Source organism: Armigeres subalbatus, chromosome 1 (assembly GCF_024139115.2).
Source record: "Armigeres subalbatus isolate Guangzhou_Male chromosome 1, GZ_Asu_2, whole genome shotgun sequence".
Taxonomy (NCBI): domain Eukaryota; kingdom Metazoa; phylum Arthropoda; class Insecta; order Diptera; family Culicidae; genus Armigeres; species Armigeres subalbatus.
In genome coordinates, this window is record NC_085139.1 from 18,415,851 (window position 1) to 18,437,660 (window position 21,810).

The 21,810-nt window shown below is 41.5% G+C and overlaps 2 protein-coding genes and 1 long non-coding RNA gene across 3 annotated transcripts; 2 read left to right on the top strand and 1 right to left on the bottom strand.

Moving 5' to 3' along the window:
* Nucleotides 1-1,981: 1,981 nt before the first annotated feature.
* Nucleotides 1,982-2,934, bottom strand: LOC134208150 (uncharacterized). Its single transcript, XR_009978520.1, has 3 exons — nucleotides 2,863-2,934; nucleotides 2,165-2,277; nucleotides 1,982-2,091 (listed from the first exon to the last, which is right to left on the bottom strand). It is a non-coding gene; the product is annotated as an uncharacterized LOC134208150 (long non-coding RNA).
* Nucleotides 2,935-5,053: 2,119 nt separating this feature from the next.
* Nucleotides 5,054-7,009, top strand: LOC134208151 (serine protease grass-like). Its single transcript, XM_062684218.1, has 4 exons — nucleotides 5,054-5,456; nucleotides 5,827-5,886; nucleotides 5,961-6,160; nucleotides 6,426-7,009. The coding sequence occupies exons 1-4, from the start codon at nucleotides 5,239-5,241 to the stop codon at nucleotides 6,830-6,832; spliced, it is 885 nt and encodes a 294-aa protein (XP_062540202.1). The 5' UTR covers nucleotides 5,054-5,238; the 3' UTR covers nucleotides 6,833-7,009.
* An 11,875-nt stretch (nucleotides 7,010-18,884) lies between these two features.
* On the top strand, nucleotides 18,885-21,353 carry LOC134205990 (uncharacterized). Its single transcript, XM_062681683.1, has one exon. The coding sequence runs from the start codon at nucleotides 18,885-18,887 to the stop codon at nucleotides 21,351-21,353; it is 2,469 nt and encodes an 822-aa protein (XP_062537667.1).
* The last annotated feature ends 457 nt before the right edge of the window (nucleotides 21,354-21,810 follow it).

Below are 21,810 nucleotides of genomic sequence, written 5' to 3' on the forward strand. Positions count from 1 at the left end.
GAACACAGACCATTTCATTTTTATATATAAGAAAGACAAGAGAATTTAACCAAACTTCAATGAAGGTATGATTGAAAAATTGAAACATGTTGTGCACATTTTTCGCACTTGCATAACGAAGCGTTTATAGAGGTGAGGTCTTGATTCAGGCCTTTCATTCAGGACGTTTTGGGTTCGAATCTGCTCTGAGCGGAGCTTTTTGTTCCATTTTCGAGGTTCTGAAAGCAATTCTTCTAAGGATTTCGGGATTCTGCAACCATCAAAATACTATTATTCTTCCATTTACTTCCACTATTAATAGTGGAAGTAAATGGAAGAATAATAGTCTTTTAACCTTGTAGCATTTCCCCTAAGACACTCTAAAATAATTAATCATCAAAAAACTGATTAGTTCATATTTCTAAAATTTTGGGATAAGATTTTTCTGACACAAGTTTATATGGGGATAATTCATTCTACTTACTTTGCTTACTATAAATATACCGAGAATCTGAAGCGAAGTTCTGGGTTGCATAGAGATTTCTTTATTCCAGGGAGAGAGGGTTTTCGAACTTTTTGAAGAACCTTATGATCAACGGGGCTTTAATTCCAGTTTCGTAATTTTTTAGATTGTCATAATTGGAGATTTTATCTTTTATTAGAGCCATGTAGCTTATAAGACTTTTATGTTTAAGGATTTGTGGGCTCATTTCTGACCTGGAACTCCATCGTTTGTGAATTTTCTTTGTATTGCTTAATGTCATCGGCGTATTATTTATACATAGCAATATAGATTACATTATGAACAGACCCCCTACTATCTTTTTAAATTTCTATCAATTTGAATTTTTGGTTAACAACCTCCCTCCCCCACTAAAAGTGTGCCTTAGAACTTTTTGGAATCAACATCTATATTTTATTCACGATATGCAAATCCTATCGTATCTAGCAAAACAAAATGCATGCTTGCATATGTAACGGATATAAAATAATTAGGGGCTACATTTTATACAGACGAACAGAGACTTATCTATTTTACCTCGTTTAGACCATAAACGCAAGGACACTTTAAATAATCATTGCATTGGAGGCTGCCGGTTGTCTTACCGGGAAAATGCACATAATATTCAGTTGTTATGAACATTAAGAATAATATCGAAAGATTGTATGCAAAATGTTGAGTAAACAAGTTGTTGTGATAATGAGATATCGGACCAAGCGCAAACCACCTGACACGGGCTGAAAAGTGGCATTATAACACTAAAACTATTCATGGGCCATTCCTAAAAAAATCCAGACAAGGACTCAAACACTAGTGCCCTGAGTGAACGCCAAACTAGTTACCGCTACTCAAGAAGAGAAACCACGTGACCAATATGAACAGATGAACAGCATGCTGTGTGTAAACTGATGTTTAAACTTCCATGTTCAAACCCGTGTGTTTGAACTTGGGCGCACACTCGTGTTCAAACCGGGTGCGATTTTGGTGATGAACTCGGTTTGGATCTAGTATGCATGTTTGAGTGCGAACTTGCACACGGGAAAACTGCACTTGTTTAAACGCGGTTCATGTTTTCGTGAAGACTGTATTGTCAGTCGTCATCACCCGGATAAAAAATATCATTAAAAAATCATAAATTTTATTGTTACAACACCATTTAAAACATTATTTTTACCATTGAATATAATGGAATTTTGACAATAAAATCACATGAGAGATAATGGTTTTCCACGATAAAATGAATGGTAAATGGGACTTTTACAATTAAAAAGGGGGGTTGTTATGTATCTTTACAATAAAAAAATCGAAAAATTTCCATACAAAATTCGGAGCAAAACAATTGATTTTACGGTTCTTCAATGGGATGATTTCGAGCGACAAAACAATAGAAAATATTGTGTTTTAAATGTTTTCAATTACTGTTTCTATTGTTTTACAATAGAAATACAACAGGATTTAGAATACATTATACTCCAATATTACAATAAAAATACAATACAATTAATTGTTTTACAATTTTTTTTATTTTCAAATTAATTTTAATTCAGTTAAAACTTGATTTTAACTCATTTTAACTCCCATTGCTGTTACTTGGCTACGGGTGCATAAACCTGTGAAAATGTAAATTATTAAAGAATGTCAGTTTTATTAGAAGTATACGTCGAGAAGAAAAGAAAAAAATACCTGCATCAGTTCTTATTATATCCCGTTGGTAAGATTGGCCAATGGTAGCCACTGAACGATCTTGAATCAGTGAACAGCAAGCAGCAGTATTTTATTTATCATAAACTTCATTTCTGTAAAGGAACAAGGATACATGTTACCAGGTATGTCATCAGGTATTATGAAGATAAAATTTTTATTTAGTTTTTGTTCGGGCAGTGGTTCATCTGCGTTTATTATGTACATTGAACTTTTGTATGTAATATAAGGTGCCTGCCAGAGTAGATGCGTCTACGCGACGCTGTGCGAAAATTGTACGCAAGGGAATAACAATCAAAAATAAAAAATGTCAAATCGTATGGACGCTTCGCTTCGCATCGCACTTCGCGTCTACTCTGGCCGCACCCTAAGATTACGATTACCGGTGGTGAGTATAAACCGTTTGTCAGCGCAGGATCATTGCTTGACACTTTACCGGTCGCTACTAAACGCGCTGCTAAAACAGTAGCGCAGCTGACAGGTGACCAAATTTAACAGCGCTGCTATTTGATGAACTATCAAACGTCGAACGTCACCGGTACGGAATGCAGCCACCAAAATGATAATCGAAAATAGTGACCGATGCGAAAAAGAGTGACTAATCTAAAATGACAGCACTGATCAAAATACTCGCTCCCAGTAATGATGCTCTAACGCGCACCAACACTTTAAATACTTACCACGGTACAGAAACCGTATAGTGATCTACCGCTTGCCCAGCAGCAAAAACTGTAATGAAAAAGACACTTTCTGCACCATACAGTTTCATTATTTTCATCTCTTCACTAATTATAAACAAAACTGTACACGCTCAAATGAATTCACCCATTCTCCGAGTAAAATGATAAGCAAAAGTTTTTGTTCCCTTTCATTTTTTGAATTAAATTTTTAATTGCATAACATTTCTAGACCTGCAATATGAAAATATAACCTTGAGAATCGGTATAACATTTTTATTCAATTAATAAGCAAAGCTATAGTAATTTTATTGTTTTCAATTGTTATTTCATCAATATAATAAATCCATGAAATATTCCAAATTATATTAATACAATTACATTAGACGGATTTCCAGATCATCCAAACCGAATACTTTTAAAATTTGTTTAGTTTTTGGATGAGTAATACTAAACATAAGCGAACAATAAAAATATAATAGAATGAATCGGTAACATTTAAATATATTGTTATTTTAATGGACGTACAATAAAGATCTTTTACAACCGTGAACATTTTACAATAAGGGTACAATAGTTTGTATTGTTTGCCACACAATCTATTGTATGTCAATGGGTTATGTCATACAAGTTACTGTAAATTTTTATCCGGGCAGGCAGCTGTGACGGTAAGGCGCGTACCCCAAACGCCACCGTATGGGCTGCGGATCCGGTGACTGACGAGGGTTTGGTGGAGGGGCTGGGAATCGAAGCCATGACCATTCGCTTGTAAGGCGAACGTGTAGCCAACTACGCTACGGGAACGGGACCCCCATACATTGCTAATATGTATATGCTAATTATCTAATACAAACATTCACCTCTTAAACTGGGTATTCTGTGTTTTTGATCAACTTGCTTGAGTAAATCTCGATTTTCCTTTGAATAATTGAAATTATCGTCATGTTTTTTAGGTAAAAGCTGTATTTTTATATGATGTTTATAGTAACGAGCCTGGATTGAAAGCAAAGAGACGCAATACTCCTACCTTTAACAACCTTGTGCTCGATTGGAACAACTGATTTGACAGCAAATGCGCTGTTCCAATTTTGACACTTCATCTCTTTGTTATGAGTGCAGCCTCTTTAGTTTATAGAACATGTCGTTGGTCTCAAAAAGCTATTAATATGAAATTTAAACACATTTTGTTTGTTTCAATAGCTAATTACTCAAAAATGCCATTTTGTTACATTTATTTAAAAAAACAAATCAAGTTTCTATCTCACTTTTGGGTGAGAAATTTGGTTGAATAATAACTCCTTGATGTATGCCATATACTTACTAAAGCTATCAGAACACTGTTTGTCATAATGACAAATATTTGTCAAGTCAACCTGATATCCATATCGATTTCTAATCGGTTTAATAGATGTTCGGATAAACTTGACAAACAGTTGTCATTATGACAAACAAACTGCGGGCTTAAGCGTAATATGACATTTGAAACACGATTTCATAACAAAAAGGCTAATGATCACGTTTTTCGAGGATTTAACCGTAGTGCGGCGCGAGAAATTGCCAAACATTGGCGATTGCAGCAGCAAACACCTCCAGTTGCAACTTGATTTTTTATAATAATTTTCCATTTTCGTCAAATTCGCTAAATACTTCGCCATTTGAGCACTGAAACCCTAAAGCACAGAGAAACAGACGTCTCACTCTACACATGTATCATTGATCATCTTTTCAACGGTGGATTCAATTTTTTGTAGGTGGTCGATCGGCCACCGATGGCGCATCCATCGGTTTTGCTTGTTTTTGACGTTTGCTCACTACCGCCACCTGGTTGCCGCTTGTCCACCTACAGTGCTTTTAGCATTGGGCGGTAATGTTTTCGTGACGATGATTTTTATTGCATTTTGTTCTAAGTGAGACGTCTGTTTCTCTGTGCCTAAAGTGTTTATTTATTTTTTCTTCAACAGTGTGCTTGTAGAAGCTGTATCAATCGTTTTCCAGAATATTGTTGGGAATTTCAAATCAAAAGTGGAAATAACGAGTACGACAGAAGAGATGAGTGGATTTTATTCATATTCTTAGAAAGAAAATTCACCACGTCAACTTCCGGCATTATTCGTATACAGGAAAATCCATGCTGTTGTAACAACAAAAATATTTTTATTTTGTTGTGTTTCGCACTTAGGAAATACCACGTATGCTACAATGATCCCATGAATAGAATGGAAATGGTGCTTTTACTGATAACGTTAGGCTTAACAAGAATTATCATCGCAATTGCATAAGTGAAAAATTTCAAACAGCGAACTTATAATCAATAAGCAACCTTTTACTCACATTCAACCGTTAGTGTAGATTCGCTGTTCGTTTAGATCACACCTCAAAATGAGAATTGTTAGAAATATTTACGTGTTAGTGCTAGTTGTAGTGCTAAGCACTGTCGACATTCAAGGAACGACAGAAACCCATTCGGATCTACTGCCTACAGATTGCGGAACCAGCATAAACACCGGTGGTATCCCCAGTGTGGCCAGGTACCCGTGGATGGCTATTTTGCGTTATAATACCAGTGGAGGATTCTTAGATGCTTGCGTTGGCACATTGATCAACACAGGAGGGTGAAACGCCTGTCATCCGCGGTACAATGGCACTCTACCCAACATCATTTTTGGTACTTCTGTTTTTGGTACCCAGTTTCTGGGTAGTATACCCGAATTCAGCGCTCATTTTGGGTGATTGGTTCATACGCAGTTAGTGCTAATTTTCGGCAATTAACTTCTGCTGGCGAAAACTTGCAATTAGTTGAGGTACATTGAGTCTTTTGTGTTTGTATGGCTTCCTTATGTCGACAAATAGCTCGTTGATACATCGGAAGTTTTGTTATCATGAATTGAACAAAGTTAAAACAAAAACATTGTACGCCATACTGAATGAATGGTGGGTAGGCGTATTAGCCTTCTCTTCAGTCCCCTGGATCAACAGGCGCTATGTTCTGACAGCTGGCCATTGTCTCGCGAATAAACACGTCCAACTGTTAGTATGCATATCAAGGACATACATATCATGATCGATCCGATACGAGAATCATAGCACTTTATTTATTGCAGACACAAAGTTATTCTTGGCGAGTTCGACAAGTCTCAGGATATTGATTGTAACTTTAACCAAGATACACGTGAACAAAGTTGTGTAGGACCCATTGAAGAGTTCGGAATCGAGTCTGTCCAAGTTCATCCCGATCATAGCCCACGCAAACGACATAGCGACATCGGTTTGATTCGTTTAGATCGGGATGTCACGATGAAAGGTATTTATTATTATTATATGTAGGGGAACAGACGGCTTTGGCAGCTTTTGTTCTATTATTGGCAGGGGGGTTTTTGTCGACCGAATTTTATGAAATTTGGCCACAATATTCTTTGATATGCAAAGAATGTTTGGGCCAAATTTGAGCATAATCAGTCATAAAAAAACCCCTGCCAATAATAGAACAAAACCTGCCAAAGCCGTCATTACCCCTATTTGTATATCTAACCTTACTTAAATCTATGAAATTTGTTCAATGATTGTAGACCACATTCGAGCAGTTTGTTTGCCTGTGACCTCCGAACTACGAGACCGCGTCGATGAAAGCTACATTGTCACCAGTTGGAAGTGGGACCTAACGAGTAGTTCGGATATTTTGCAAAAAGTGGTGGTTCCTCGTATTACTGTCCCGGACTGTCAACGTATATTTGATGAAAAGAATGCAGAAGTAGTGTTGAATAATGAACATATATGTACTGAGGGGTCAGCCGAAATCTGTAGGGGAAGCGCCGGAGCTCCGTTGGGAAACACAGTTCTACTTAACGGAGAACGCTTTGTGCAGTTCGGATTTGTTTCTTTTGGGTCCCTGCAATGTGAAGATACCAGTGTGCCTGAGGTGTACACTCGGGTGGCAAGTTACATGGATTGGATAACGAATACAATTAAGCCTTAACGCGTAAGCAACCGTTAACAATTTTGTCGTCATAATTAGAATTCGAAAGTAGATTTCCAATTTAACATTACATTCAACATGTATTAAGTGAGTACATTCTACTTTCTAGCTGAAATATAGTGGACACATTTTTCCGATTTGTATTTGACTCTTGAATAAAAAAAAACTGCAATTGTATTTATGATTTTAATGAAAACGTGATGATAAATTCTTGAGCGTATTGTTTATAAATAGAAAAAAAATCATAAAATACTGAACATAAACGATAAATTAATCATAATATAGGAAACCTCGCATTGTAAAATTCGAAAAGCACTGTAGGCAGATTGACTGCCATCAGACCTGGTGTGTGGATCACAAGTCAGTAGTCATTGCAACAACGGTTCGGAACAGTAAAGGTTTGGAACGGTAATTAGTGATGACGGAGTTGCGGAACTGTTGCGGTTTACTGTTTTTTTTTAACGAAGATAATGGAAATCTGCAACCAGACACCTGCGGAGGCGAACTCAGGTAGTATGGGGATGGGATCACCACTCCCGACCCACTAAAACCAACTCTTTCCTCTCCAGTCATTCCCCCGGCCCACAATTAAGCAATACTTTGGGGTATGACTATTGGGCATTGCGCCCCCTACATGACGTACACAAGTGCACGTATGCGCCTCGACTCTCCGACACTCCCCATGCAACACAACACATGCCCCAACACTCACCTGCCTATGCCGCTTGAATGATTGCAGGACCAACTGATACCCTGCAGGGGGTACCCCATGCCGCCATCTCACAACATAGACAGTCCTCATTCAGTATGGTGTTCACCCCGTCCTGCAACAGGGTGGCACCACTTGTCTACCAAGCCGGAGGTGACCCTAGGTTGGTGGCTCCTATGCCGCTCCTACCTCAGCTACGAGGCAGACCCTTTCATGTCTCCTATTTTTGAGGTGCCGCAGAAGCATCAACCCCCTGACACTCCTGCCATTCATAGCGAGACTTTCGTGTCACCTACTTCTGAGGTGCCGCAGAGGTATCTGCCCCCCGACAGTATCCCCAGACTCAGTCATTCTAACACTATCGACCATGCGTACCATGCGAGTCTTACTTGTGTGCTCACCCATAGACTCGGTCCCTCACTCTGTGGTACCACCCACTGCCACCCGCTTGCCGCCGAAGCAGCCCTCACTCTGTGGAACCTCCACAGGCTCCGTTAACGACCTGGCTAATTGTTTCACCCCCCAGGTCATTCATCCCCTCGGCATGGGTCACCTGACAAAAGATATTTTAGTTACTAGATAAAGATTGTCGCTGTCTAAATGTCAAATAAGGAAAATCCATACGATTTGATAGCTTGGTACCCAACATGTTCCGGACAGCAGAACAAAGAGAACCGAAGCGACAATCTTTATCTAGTGACTAAAATATCTTTTACCTGACACCTTGGGATTCGGGGTTAGGGATGCCATATTGTCAGCTTCAGTGTTGTACTGTGCCTGACGATATACCGTGACCCCCCGGTAATATGACCGCTTTTAATCTGACCACTTCTTAATTTGAACCCCGTTGGTTTGAACATCGTTCAAATTAAAATGGTTCAAACGTCATTTAGCACGTGGAGTCGAGAGAAGAAAATGAAACATCGTGAAACGGAACGCAGAATCAAAACAAACCAGCAAAGAGAGCGGCCAGAAACCAGTTTTTCTGATGCAAATAGAGTAACCAGAAGTTCAAATTAAAAATGAACCCCGTTAATTTGAATGAGGTACCGTTCAAATTATCGGGGGTCTACGGTAGCCGGATTTACACCGTTACGCACTACTTCCAAGTATCCATTCCACCATTCACCATTCAGAGCGGCGAGGCTGTTTAAGACTATCAAAGAGAGTAAAAAGAGAGTCTGCTCTCACGGACTGTGCCAAAGCTTCAACACGAACCCATGGGAATAAGATTATTGGGTATTGATGGACAAAACAAGAGGAGCGCCGAAGACGATACTTTTTTCGGATGATGATGAAAAAAGCAGATAATTGCTTTTTTACTGTTTGGCCGGTTACACAGTTTGATGTAGCCACTTTTCACTGGGTCTTCCTCTTGAGCTTTCTTTGGAGCTTCTTGTCGTTCAGAGTCGTCCGGAATCGAGCTTTCCTTCGATGCTCTGTTTGTTGTCTAATAGTGTCAAGATGTTGTAGATGCCGGAGCGACCGTATCCGGTTCCGGTATCCCCAAAGTGCCGCACGATGTCCGTTTTCGACGTAGCGGGGGCCGTTCTTTGAACGCGCACACTTCACTGAACGGAGTTGCTTCACTGTTTTTGCCATCACGGCTAGAGTTCGACTGATTGTCGTCAAAGTCGCCAAATTTTGTCTGGTGACTTATGGATTACTATGATTGATGCTGTATGGGTAATTTCGTCAGTCCGGGTCAGTCCCATGAAAAAAAGCAAACGTTACGGCCCACTAAGGGGTAACTGGACCAAATTCCTGGCCAAAATTATATTTCGGCGTTTTCTGGTAGGTTTTGCATTTATGATGCAAAAACATAGTAACAATCGATTTTCGAACACTTTTACAGGTGCAAATTCACCTACCAGTGATAAATGACCTCTCTTGATATGTTCAAAAATTGAATTATAAACTGATACAGAAGCGACAGCTCCATGACAGTTCATTTTTTCACTTACTTTTGTCCTTAATTCACGTGGGAAACGTGAAAAATGGAAAATCTCGCGTAGCATTTGATAAGGGCCTATTACAGAAAAGTAAACATTAATAAACAAAAACGAAACATTGAATTTTCAGATCCCATTTCAAAAGTTTATTATATATTTAGCAGCGAAAGCTACCCAGAACGTACAATCAACACTGATTACTCACGCATAACATCAGTTGCATCGGAAAATTTGAAATTGATTAAACAATAGTCTGGCTATTGTTTTTGCACCCTTATGTTTTATAAATGTTTTGCTTAAATCATCTTCATCTTACAAAAACATAGGATCGATTATTTTTGGAGAGGAAATGTTTCTTCTTATTTCCTATTTTGGTCCTTGTACAAGGTTGCCTCAAGTGGTTACTTCACTTAAGACCAAGTAGACTGCTTATTCGAATTGTTTCTATTTAGCTTGAAGTGGCACTTTCCTGTTTTATCCCCAACCCCATATTATTTCTTTGCTCCAAATTGTCTACATAACGTCAACTATGATGTATTTATGTTATATCGAGATTTACATAGCTGTTGTCAATGCAATCGCCAAATTCAATACAATTGATCGGGGTTCAGCCAAACCGCACCAAGCGGCTTTTCGACTGACTTGTTATATTTTGTTCGTACAAGGACAACGGAAATAGTTTCATATCAATTTAAGCATACATTTGCAGTAGGATATCCTCAGTTATGGGGTTGAGGGATATTCGATGCGATTTGCGATCAACTAAATCTGCTAAACGAGAGTTTGAGCAGAAAAATCGTTAATTTTTCGATGGCGCTCGGTGTGATTTGGCTGAACCCCGACCAATCGATATTTTTATTTTTCATAAGATTAATTAGTGGAAAGGAGATGAAAGATAATGGAGCATGCGCCATGCTTCTTAGAGATTTAAATGAGCAGCTGATGCACCAAACTAACATTATTATCTGAGCGTTAGGTGTTAGGTTACAAAATTGTATTAAAAAGTTTTTTTTTCAATCGGCTCCGTAGTGCCCTACAATCATTCAATCATGTCTATGTATCAAATGCCTCGAAAACCAGAAAAGTTATCTGTGGAAATTGTTTGCCTATATACTGTTGAAAATAATGGCGGAAAATATGAAAACAAGCTATTTTGAAGTTACTAGCAAATTCGCTTGCGGACGAGTGCGGATGATCTTTAACCCGCAATAGAAAGATGAAAGCCTATATTTTCATGTGTGTACAATCTCGTAGCGGAATACGAGGGAGTACTTCTACTTTTTTAATAATGTCTACTTTTTTAAAAAATGTCAAAAACTCCATGTTATTTATGTTTATGAAAAAATATCTTAATGTTAAATATGATTCATTTCAACTCATGGAGGTCCTAGGGCAGTCTATAAATAATGTTTTGTGTACTACAAACCTAACATTATATGTGTTGTTTAGATTAGTCAGCAGTGGTAACTGATCTTTGTCTTACGGCACGCTTAAAACAGCCTACGAAGAGATGACGAGACTGACGATATAGGAGCTACTGCCGGTGGTTAAGTCACTCGACGCAAGTAGAGCACCTGGTCCGTACGGAACGCCGACATCAAGTTAAAGGCAGCCATGATGGCAAATTTGGACATGTTCAGGTCAGCCGGTGTCAGCAGAGGAGTCTGGAGGAGCGAACATTCCGGGATGTAGAGACAGCGCAGCGTTTAGTCCAGTTACCGAAACCTGACAAGTTGCTAGGAGACACCTCGGCATACAAGAAGGCGAGTGAAGTAGTTATGGAGGAAGCGGGAGAATTGTCAAGCGAGTATTTGGACTTACTACAGTAGGCGCCATTAAATCGATGGTTGGCACAGGTTGGCACTGCCGAGTTTGCCATGATTCATGAAATACAAGCGGCGTGGCATCCTCTATTGCGCAGCGATAACGCTTGACGTGCGCAATAGAGGATAATAGTAATGCAATGTTGTAGGTAGATCACGAATTCGTTATTTCGGGTAGAGTATTGATACACACCTAAAATAAATCGCAGATTTCTGTGAAGTTTACCCGAAATCTCAACAGCAGAATTGTTTGGTAAATAATTTTACAGATTTTCTATAGTTTTTACAGTTGAACAAAAGAAAAAATCACACAAAATCGGTGAAATAATTACCGAGAAATTCTTCACCGAAATTCATCGGAATCTGTGAAATTATGTATGTGTGTAGGGTTGTGAAATTTTGTGAAATGCTTCTTCCAGTACCGAGTACTGTTCCACAAGACAGAGTAAGGCTTAGCTAGTGCACGCGTCCCGCAGGGCAATTCTGCACACTCAAAATCCTATTTTATAAATAAGTGATGAAATCCTTGAAGTCGACTTAATCGACCGAGGCATATATTCGAATATAACATAATGTTGTGTAATATTTGATGCTGACACCCATGAACAATATATTTACAATACTATTCTGTCATCAAACACCGAAAATGACCTAAACTTACAGTAAAGATGATTGGAATTCAAAGCGCTTCGATGCAAATAGAGCAACGCATGATTGCAAGATTGTTTACACCAAGCAACAGCAGCTTTGAATTTATCCCTTCTTCACTTAACTCAGTCGTATAAGCAGCAATCAGAGGATGAGCTGATATTTCACCATATTCATTAATTCGTAGCACAGGTTGAGCTTTGTTCTTTCTTCTGTTAAGCAGCAGAAATGACATAGTGGACAGTAGTATCGAACGGAACTCCCACTCAGTAGATCTGGTATTAGAATTTCAAGCTAGTCATTATTATTTTTGCTACTACGATAATTTTTTAGTCGTGTCACATTTTCGTCGGACCATATTGTCAAGGCATAGTAAAAATCAATTTGAACGCAATAATTTTAGTTGGCTTGAACATGTAGGATTCGACCCCCCCTCCCTCTATAAGGTGGAAAGATTGAACGAGTACTGAAATGAATTCCCTTAAACATGTGCACTTTACGATCCTATCATATTCAGAAATAGGTGGTTGAAATTTAAAAGATTCCCAAAAACTTATTAGGGTATCCATCCAGGATCCATAATATATGAAAGTACAAAACAACTCGAAACATTTCGGGCTCAAGTCTTCTTCTTCTTATTGGCATAACATCCCCACACTGTGACAGAGCCGCCTCACAGCTTAGTGTTCATTAAGCACTTCCACAGTTATTAACTGCGAGGTTTCTAAGCCAAGTTACCATTTTTGCATTCGTATATCATGAGGCTAATACGATGATACTTTTATGCCTAGGGAAGTTGAGACAATTTCCAATCCGAAAATTGTCTAGACCGGCACCGGAAATCGAACGCAGCCACCCTCAGCACGGTCTTGCTTTGTAGCCGCACGGCTAAAGAAGGCCCTAGTATTCCAGGGTTCAAGTATTCTCCTTGAAATACTTCTAGAAGCTCCCCTGGGAACTTCTAAATTCCTCCGGAAAGTTATCCACAAATTCCTCTGAAAATCGTTCGAAAATCCTCAAATATTTGTAATTTCTCCTTATCTAAAAACCCCTCACCAATTTGTTTTTGGGAAATTCATGAGGAAATTCCTTGAAGATTTTTTTTTCTTCTCTTCAAGTTTTACTTCTAGATATTTCTTCGGTTATTGTTCCAGAAAAATCTCCGGCATTTCCTTCATGAATGCATTTAAGAGTTCAGGGAAAGCCAATGAAAATCAATTAATTAGAGTTACTTTAAGAATACATACGGAATTTCCTCACAAGCTTCTTCAAAAAAATTTGAAGGAAAATTTGAAGGAAATTTCGCTCCATAATTTCACTTGTAAATCTATAAGAAATTACTTCAGAAATTCTTCTAGGAACATCTCCGGGCATACCTTCACGAACTCTTTCTTTATTTCCTCCAGGATAACTTCCAGGATTTTTTTTTCCGGGAATAGCTCCATAAATTCAATAGCGAAATCTTCTAGGATTTCATTCTGGAATTCTTTCCGCAATTACTTCAGAATATCTTTCAAAAATTCGTCTATAAATTTCTTTAGGAATTTCTCCAGGAATTCGTCCAAGTATTTCCCCGGAAATTCTTCCAGGTATTTTCCCGGGAATTCCTTCAGGTACATCTCCAGGAATTACTTTAGGAATTTCTCCGAGAATTTTTCCGCGGAATTGCCTTAGAATTCTTTCCGGAATTCAATCGGAATTTACTCTAGAATTTCATTCGGAAATTCATTTGAGATTTCCTCCAGGATATCTTCCAAGAGCTCATTTCATTTATTTAGTTTACATCTAAACAGATAATACTGAATCAACAATTTGACGCCACAATACACGGTTCGATGCCGCATATCTACATCCTCGGATACGCCCCACGCTCGCCAAGTCGTTTTGCACCTGGTCTACCCATCTCGCTCGCTGCGCTCCACGCCGTCTCGTACCTGCCGGATCGGAAGCGAACAGCATCTTTGCAGGGTTGTTGTCCGGCATTCTTGCAACATGTCCTGCCCCTCGTACCCTTCCGGCTTTAGCTACCTTCTTAGGCTGACCATCCGTACCGTATTTAACGGGACAGTCCCGTTTTTTAGACCTTATTGTATTGTCCCGTCGTAATCTTCAAAATCCTCAATTTGTCCCGTTTTTTCATTGATTCTTCCAAAGATTTTTTTTAACTTTATTTTCATGATTTTTTTTATGGATATAAGTTCATCAAGGATTCTTCCAAAGGGCTCCAAAATATTATTCAAACAAATTCAATACTTTATGCAGGAATCTATAACCATATAGAAAGAAAGTGGACGAAATCCAACAAAAAAGTGTGAGATGTTATGTTATCAGTGTTGCTTTGCCGGAGATGAGCCAGCCTAGGGCTGAAAGTGTTGCTTTAAAAACAATTCTATTTATGCCGTTATGTATTTTGCATGGATCGACTTTTCTTAAGGTTCAGTTAATGATAACAGGTGACAGGAAGATCTTTTTTTCCTACAGTTTCATTTCAATGACTTTTTCTGCTTATTTCAAAGGCGTTCGAAATTGGCCAATTTTATCAGTGGATTGAATGGAACCGGTAGCTTGGTAGGAAGTATATCCTGAAAATCAGGTCACGCCTCAACATCAATAAAATGATGCACAGGGACAGAAATATCGCTTCCTAATTTGTGGGTGGGATTTATGGGATTCCGTTGTAGGAAATTAGAATTTCGGCCCGATTCAAAATATAATTCGGCGCAAATCTCCGAGAGTCCGAGCTGTAAACCAGTCTATAAATTAGCTAGGATTTGTTCTACTTTTCGCGACGATATTGCATGAGCCCCAATTCTGTGGAAGAGTCCCAATCTTTTTGGAAGCACATGGGAACAAAATCAATGGACAAGATTCCCGAGGTGTGAGGCTTATTTTTGCCAATTTTGATCGAAAAGTGCCAACCATATTCATGGAAATAATTAAAATTATATTTCATTCATGTTCTTTCCTTGATGAGATTCTCGTTATTCTTATCCGTAGACTTTCCCGCACTAATATTCATGAAAAAAGGTTTCAGCACGCGAAAAAAATATCCCCAATTGCTCTTTTCGCATTTGACATTTTTATTCCTTAAATTATTTTTTCTTATCTTTCCAATGCCTAGACCTTAAGGCAGGGTACTTTGACTTTTTTGTTATTTTCAATTGTTCAAAATTGAAAAAGTTTTCAATATTGGTCAATAATAAAATCCATGTTTAAAAGTAGAATAGAATAAAATTTCAAAATTTCACAATTTTTCAAAATATTTTGAAAAAATGCGTAATCTTTTGTTTCTTTATGTTTTTTTTCATGCCCCTTTGAAAAGTGAAATATTTGTAGTTTGGTGTTTTCCCACAACTAGTGGCGTAGCCAGAAAATTGGTCTGGGGGGATCTTCTGAACATTTTTTTTTTCGAGGAGAAAAAATCTTCTAGAAATTGTATCTCTGGGGGGGGGGGTTATGTCCAAAATCACCCCCGTGGCTACGGCACTGCCCACAACTAACTTAATACAACAGAAGGTTATAATGGTGAATGATTTACTCTAAAAAAATCTAAATTTTTACATAGAAAATGAAAATTAGGCCCATAAATTTTGAAATTTCCACAGCTCTTGAATTTTGTCACAAGGTTTTTTGTCCCGTTTTGTAAGTACGTTTGTCCCGTTTTTTCACCGAATTGATCTGGTCAGCCTACTTCTGGATACTGGGTTCGCCGTAGAGTTGGGCGAGCTCATGGTTCATTCTTCGCCGCCACACACCGTCTTCTTGCACACCGCCAAAGATGGTCCTAAGCACCCGTCTCTCGAATACTCCGAGTGCTTGCAAGTCCTCCTCGAGCATTGTCCATGTTTCATGTCCGTAGAGGACAACCGGTCTTATTAGCGTCTTGTACATGACACATTTGGTGCGGTGGCGAATCTTTTTCGACCGCAGTTTCTTCTGGAGCCCGTAGTAGGCCCGACTTCCACAGATGATGCGCCTTCGTATTTCACGACGAACGTTGTTGTCAGCCGTTAACAAGGAACCGAGGTAGACGAATTCCTCGACCACCTCGAAGGTATCCCCGTCTATCGTAACACTGCTTCCCAGGCGGGCCCTGTCGCGCTCGGTTCCGCCCACAAGCATGTACTTTGTCTTTGACGCATTCTCCACCAGTCCAACTTTTGTTGCTTCACGTTTCAGGCGGGTGCACAGTTCTGCCACCTTTGCAAATGTTCGGCCGACAATGTCCATGTCATCCGCAAAGCAAATAAATTGACTGGATCTGTTGAAAATCGTACCCCGGCTGCTACACCCGGCTCTCCGCATGACACCTTCTAGCGCAACGTTGAACAACAGGCATGAAAGTCCATCACCTTGTCTTAGTCTCCGGCGCGATTCGAACGAACTGGAGTGTTCGCCCGAGATCTTCACACAGTTTTGCACACCATCCACCGTTGCTTTGATCAGTCTGATAAGCTTCCCAGGGAAGCTGTTCTCGTCCATAATTTTCCATAGCGCTACGCGGTCTATACTGTCGTATGCCGCCTTGAAATCAATGAACAGATGGTGCGTTGGGACCTGGTATTCACGGCATTTTTGAAGGATTTGCCGTACAGTAAAAATCTGGTCCGTTGGCGAGCGGCCGTCAACGAAGCTGGCTTGATAACTTCCCACGAACTCACTCACTAATGGTGACAGACGACGGAAGATGATCTGGGATATCACTTTGTAGGCGGCATTAAGGACGGTGATCGCTCGAAAGTTCTCGCACTCCAGCTTGTCGCCTTTCTTGTAGATGGGGCATATAACCCCTTCCTTCCACTCCTCCGGTAGCTGTTCGGTTTCCCAGATTCTGACTATCAGTTTGTGCAGGCAAGTGGCCAGCTTTTCCGGGGCCATCTTGACGAGCTCAGCTCCGCTACCAAGAGCTCTTCCTGGAATTTCTTCAGAACAAACCTCCGGGAATTCATCCGGTAATTTCATCAGCAATTCATCTGGGAATTTCTGTATTAATTCCTCCTGGTATTTTCCCGGGAATCCATTCAGATATTTCTCCAGAAATTCCTTCATGAACTTCTCCAAGAATTATTTCAGGATTTCCTTGTGAGAATTCCTCAGGGAGCTCCTCCAGGAGTTTTTCCAATAGTTCCTCCGGAAATCCCTTCAGAAACTTCACAGGAAATTCCTGGATGATATTTGGCAGGAATTTCATGGGAAATAGGATTTCGGAAGTTCCTCTAAAAATTCAACTCCGGCTATTCCACCGGTTTTCCCTTGAAAATTCCTCCAGGAGTTCCACCAATAGTTCATCCGGAAATTGATTCAGGCTTTCTTTCAGGAATTCATTAAGGCTCGTTCCTCCGGGAGGTCTTTCAGGAGTTTCTCCTGGAATTCTTATGGAAGTTTATTTGGGAGTTCATCCAGGAGTTCTTACGGAATTTCTTCCTGTAGTTTTATAAGCAGGAGGTCGTGGGTTCAATTCCAGGCTCGTCCCTTTCCTACTTTGTATTTCTATCTTAGTCTTCCTGTGTTTCACGTTATACCAAAACGATTCCTACTGTTATAACCTTCCACACAATCCCAAAACCTCCCGTGGCACCTATGAGAGGTCGTAGAGTTCTCTGCATTTTTCTTAAGTAGGTGTCCAACTAACCATCCTTCCCCTTCCTCAGTGTTCTGGCAACCCTGCCCAGACGCAGCCGCATCACAACCAATATTTGGCCGATTAGGCAAATGTCAGTTCACAGCTGATATGATGGTGAGAGTGAGTGATAAAATTAAAGCGAGGGAGAAACATATAGGGGAACTGTTCCGTTTTCCATCTCACTGTACATATATTCATCTCATAGCGAAACAAAGAAATTCCGCACCAATTTCGTCGCTTGTTTTTGCTAACATGCATGCTCACTGCTGAAAAAAATCACAAAAATAATAAACAAACAAAATACCTTTTCATTGCTTTGTTTTTCGTGAGACCAATATCGGAGCTATGAGATGAAGTCCAGGAGCAGTAACCCTACATTAAAGGGGAAAAAGGGAAAATATAAAAAATACCGAAGTTGAGTAAATAGAATTAGTAGCGAATCGAAGAAAATTGTATTGCAAGAGGAGAGTTGAACGGTGAATAAATCTAGATTGTATTTGTGGTAGAGTGAATTACGTGGAGTCTGGTCAGCAGATAACAATTAAATACACTCTGACGCAGGACAGTACAGTGGCGCTCAAACTATCGAAGACAGCCCACGGACTTATTAGACGACAATTAGACGAACGACACAGAAAGCGAGTAGAACAGGCAGACAAGTCTACGTGGACGATTGAGATGGAAGTTAAAGGAGTAGAACAAACTAAAATTTTTGATCATCCTTTTAAAGGTTGATTCTCAAAAACGGTTTCGTTTAAAATCCGACCGTCCGAACAAAATCAAAAATTTTATATCGGATTGCTTCGGAATGGCTTCCTCTCCTTCGAAAAATGAGCAATGTTTGTTCTGTTCAATGTCGGAGTCGATGTCGGAGGATGTGGATTGGGTCCAATGTGGAAAATGTAGGCAATGGGCTCATTTCTCCTGCGCTGGCGTAGACCAGGAGGTTGTGAAAGCCGATTGGCGCTGTCAAGTGTGTGTTTCCGCTAGTGCACAGCAGCTGAAGGTTCCGGACACGAGAAGCAAGACGCGAGGTGGCAAGAAGACCGGCCAAAAAGGCGATGGAGGGTCCGATCAGGGAGTTGGTTCCGATGCAGATCCGGCTGAGAAGCAGTTGGAAGAGGAATAACTCGCCAAGCAGAAGGCCTTTGCAAAGCAGATGGAGGCGCAGAAGAAGCTACTCGCCAGGCAGAAAGCGTGGAAGCAGGAACAGCTGAGGTAAGAACGAGAAATGCGGGAACTGGAGCTCCAAGTACAACGCGAGATAGAAGAGCAGCAGTTGCAGTAAGAACAGGAAATGTTGGCCGCTCAACTGGCTGCGGAGAAGGAATTTTTGGAGAAGCGAGACGCGATCCGGAAGAAATTCGACAACAGCGTCAAGAGGGCGAATGCGTCCAAGGACGAAGATGGTGCTGTCGGTGGGAGGTCGAAGAGTGATCCGGACCAGGCGGTAGAGGAGTGGCTGCAACAGTCAAGGAAGACAAACACGCAGCAGTCGGTCTCGGATGTCAGGGGAGCTTTTCCTAAAGGTGGAGTTCCGCTGGGAGCAGGAGTGGTTATCAAGGCGAACAAAACGAAGTCGATGAAACCGGTAAAGGAAGTGCCTGAAATCGTCGAGAACGAGCCAGAGCCCAGCGAAGACGAAAGCAGCGAGTCGTTGGATTATCCAGCGAAAAGCCGTCACAATCAGAGCCGGTATGGCAGCATGCAGAGTAGTCATGATTCCGACGGGCCGGGGCGTGATATTGGCCATATCTCGAAACAGCAGCTAGCCGCTCGGAAAGCTTTGTCCCAGTACCTTTGGAAGCTTCGTGGAGAGCCGGAAGCCTGGCCGCTGTTTATAAGTTGCTTCGAGCACACGACGTGCGGGTTCACGGACTTGGAGAACTTGAAGCGGCTGCAGGACTGTCTACAGGGAGACGCACTCGAGGCAGTCAGGAGTCGGCTAGTGCTGCCGGATTTGGTTCCGGATGTTATTTGCGATCTAAGGAATCTTTTCGGAAGGCCGGAAAAGTTGCTGAAGAAGCTGCTGCCAAAAGTGAGGAATTTTCCTGCGCCGAGAGGAGATCAGCTGGAGACCTTCATTAACTTCTGGATTACGGTGAAGCAACTGTGCGATCATCACGAAGCTGCACAGCTCAGAGACCACCTGAACAACCCGATGCTGATACAGGAGTTGGTGGACAAGCTACCACCGATCTATAAGCTGGACTGGGTCCGGTTCAAGCGTGGAAAAATTGACAGTCCACTAAGGATGTTCTCGAACTTCACCACCGAAATCGTTTCGGATGTGTCCGAGGTTACGGAGTTCACAATGTTGTCAGTGTACGAGCGAGCGCGTCCTGGGAGAGATAATCCTAGGAAGAAGGAGTTTGTGTATATGCATGAATTAGCACAGAAGCGGAGCGAAGGATCGCGGATCGAGGCAGTCAGTCAGCCGTGCTGGATCTGTGAGCGGACGGATCATTTGATCAGAAATTGCGATGAGTTCCGGCGAATGAATATCGCCGAAAGGCTTAGAGAGGTGGAGAGGCAGAAACTGTGTGGAATCTGCCTAAACAAACATAGTAGTAGTCGCTGCTCATCGAAGATCCGGTGCGTGGTGCGAGATTGTCAAGGAAACCATCATCCTTTGTTACATCGCGTGGAAAGATCTGTGCAATTGCAGAAAGCGATATCTGACTGCACGTTCCTGGACGAAGGGTTATCTGCGACTTTGGTCGATGATGTGGTAGCCGAACGATTGAAAGCTGAGGGTTCACTGAAGCCGTTGATAGTAACGTGGACCGGGAACATCAACCGGTTCGAAAACGAGTCCCGCTGCGTAGAGATGATGGTGGCAGCAAAGGGCTCGAAGGAGAAATTTCCGCTGTTCAACACTCGTACAGTATCGGAGTTGCAGTTACCCAAACAGAATGTTCGATACGCAGAGGTAGTGAAGCGGTACACACATCTTGTGGGCGTGCCAGTGAAAGATTTTCCGTCCGGGGTGCCGACCATCCTCATCGGTTTGGATAACCTACACCTGTTTGCGCCGCTGGAGTCACGTGTTGGTAGACCGAACGAACCGATCGCCGTGCGATCGAAGATGGGTTGGACAATATATGGGTCCGAAAAACGTAGAGCCAGCGTTCATTCTATCGCAACGGTGAGCAATCAGGAGCTCCATGATTTGATGCGGGAGCAATATGTGCTGGAAGAAACAGCGGGTGCATCGTTCGCTGTGCCAGAACCGTTGGAAGAGAAGCGTGCTAGGGAGATCCTGGAGGCGACAACACAGCGAGTGGGCCATCGGTTCGAAACTGGACTGTTGTGGCGCAGCGATGTCCGGAAATTCCCCGATAGCTACTCAATGGCTATGCGGAGAATGCATGCACTCGATCGGATATTAGAAAGGAATCCAGCGCTGAAGGAGAATGTGTGTCGGCAGATCGAGGAGTACCAGCAGAAAGGATACGCGCACAAAGTAACCGACGCAGAGTTGATGGAGACAGCTCAATCTGCTGTGTGGTACCTACCCCTCAACGTCGTGGTGAGCCCACGAAGGCCAGGCAAAGTGCGCCTAGTATGGGATGCAGCAGCATCAGTGAATGGCATTTCCCTGAATTCCGAGCTGCTCAAAGGTCCGGATATGTTAGTTCCCCTTCCGCGAGTGATCTGCCATTTCCGAGAACTACCGGTCGCCTTTGGAGGCGACATCCAGGAAATGTATCACCAAATCTGCATCACATCGGAGGACAAGCAGGCGCAGCGATTCCCTATTTAGGTCAGGTAGCGAAGAGGCTCCACAGATATTCGTGATGGACGTGGCGACTTTCGGATCCACGTGTTCGCCCAGTTCAGCGCAGTACGTGAAGAACGTCCATGCGAAGCAATTTGCGAAGAGGTACCCGGAAGCAGCAGATGCAATAGTCAAACGTCATTACGTGAACGATTACTACGACAGTGTGGACACCGTGGAAGAAGCGATCCAGAGAGCCAACGAAGTGAGATATGTTCATTCGTGTGGCGGTTTTCGAATTAGGAACTGGGTGTCTAACTCCAATGCGTTCCTGCAGGCGGTTGGCGAGCAAAGCGGTGAGTCGGCAGTAGACTTTAGCGAAAATAAGGCTGCAGAGTATTAACGTGTGCTGGGCGTAGTATGGGATACGATAGAAGACGTCTTCTGTTTTGAGACCGCTTCGAAGTTCGAGTGTTCCAAAGTCCTCCGAGGAGAAGAACGT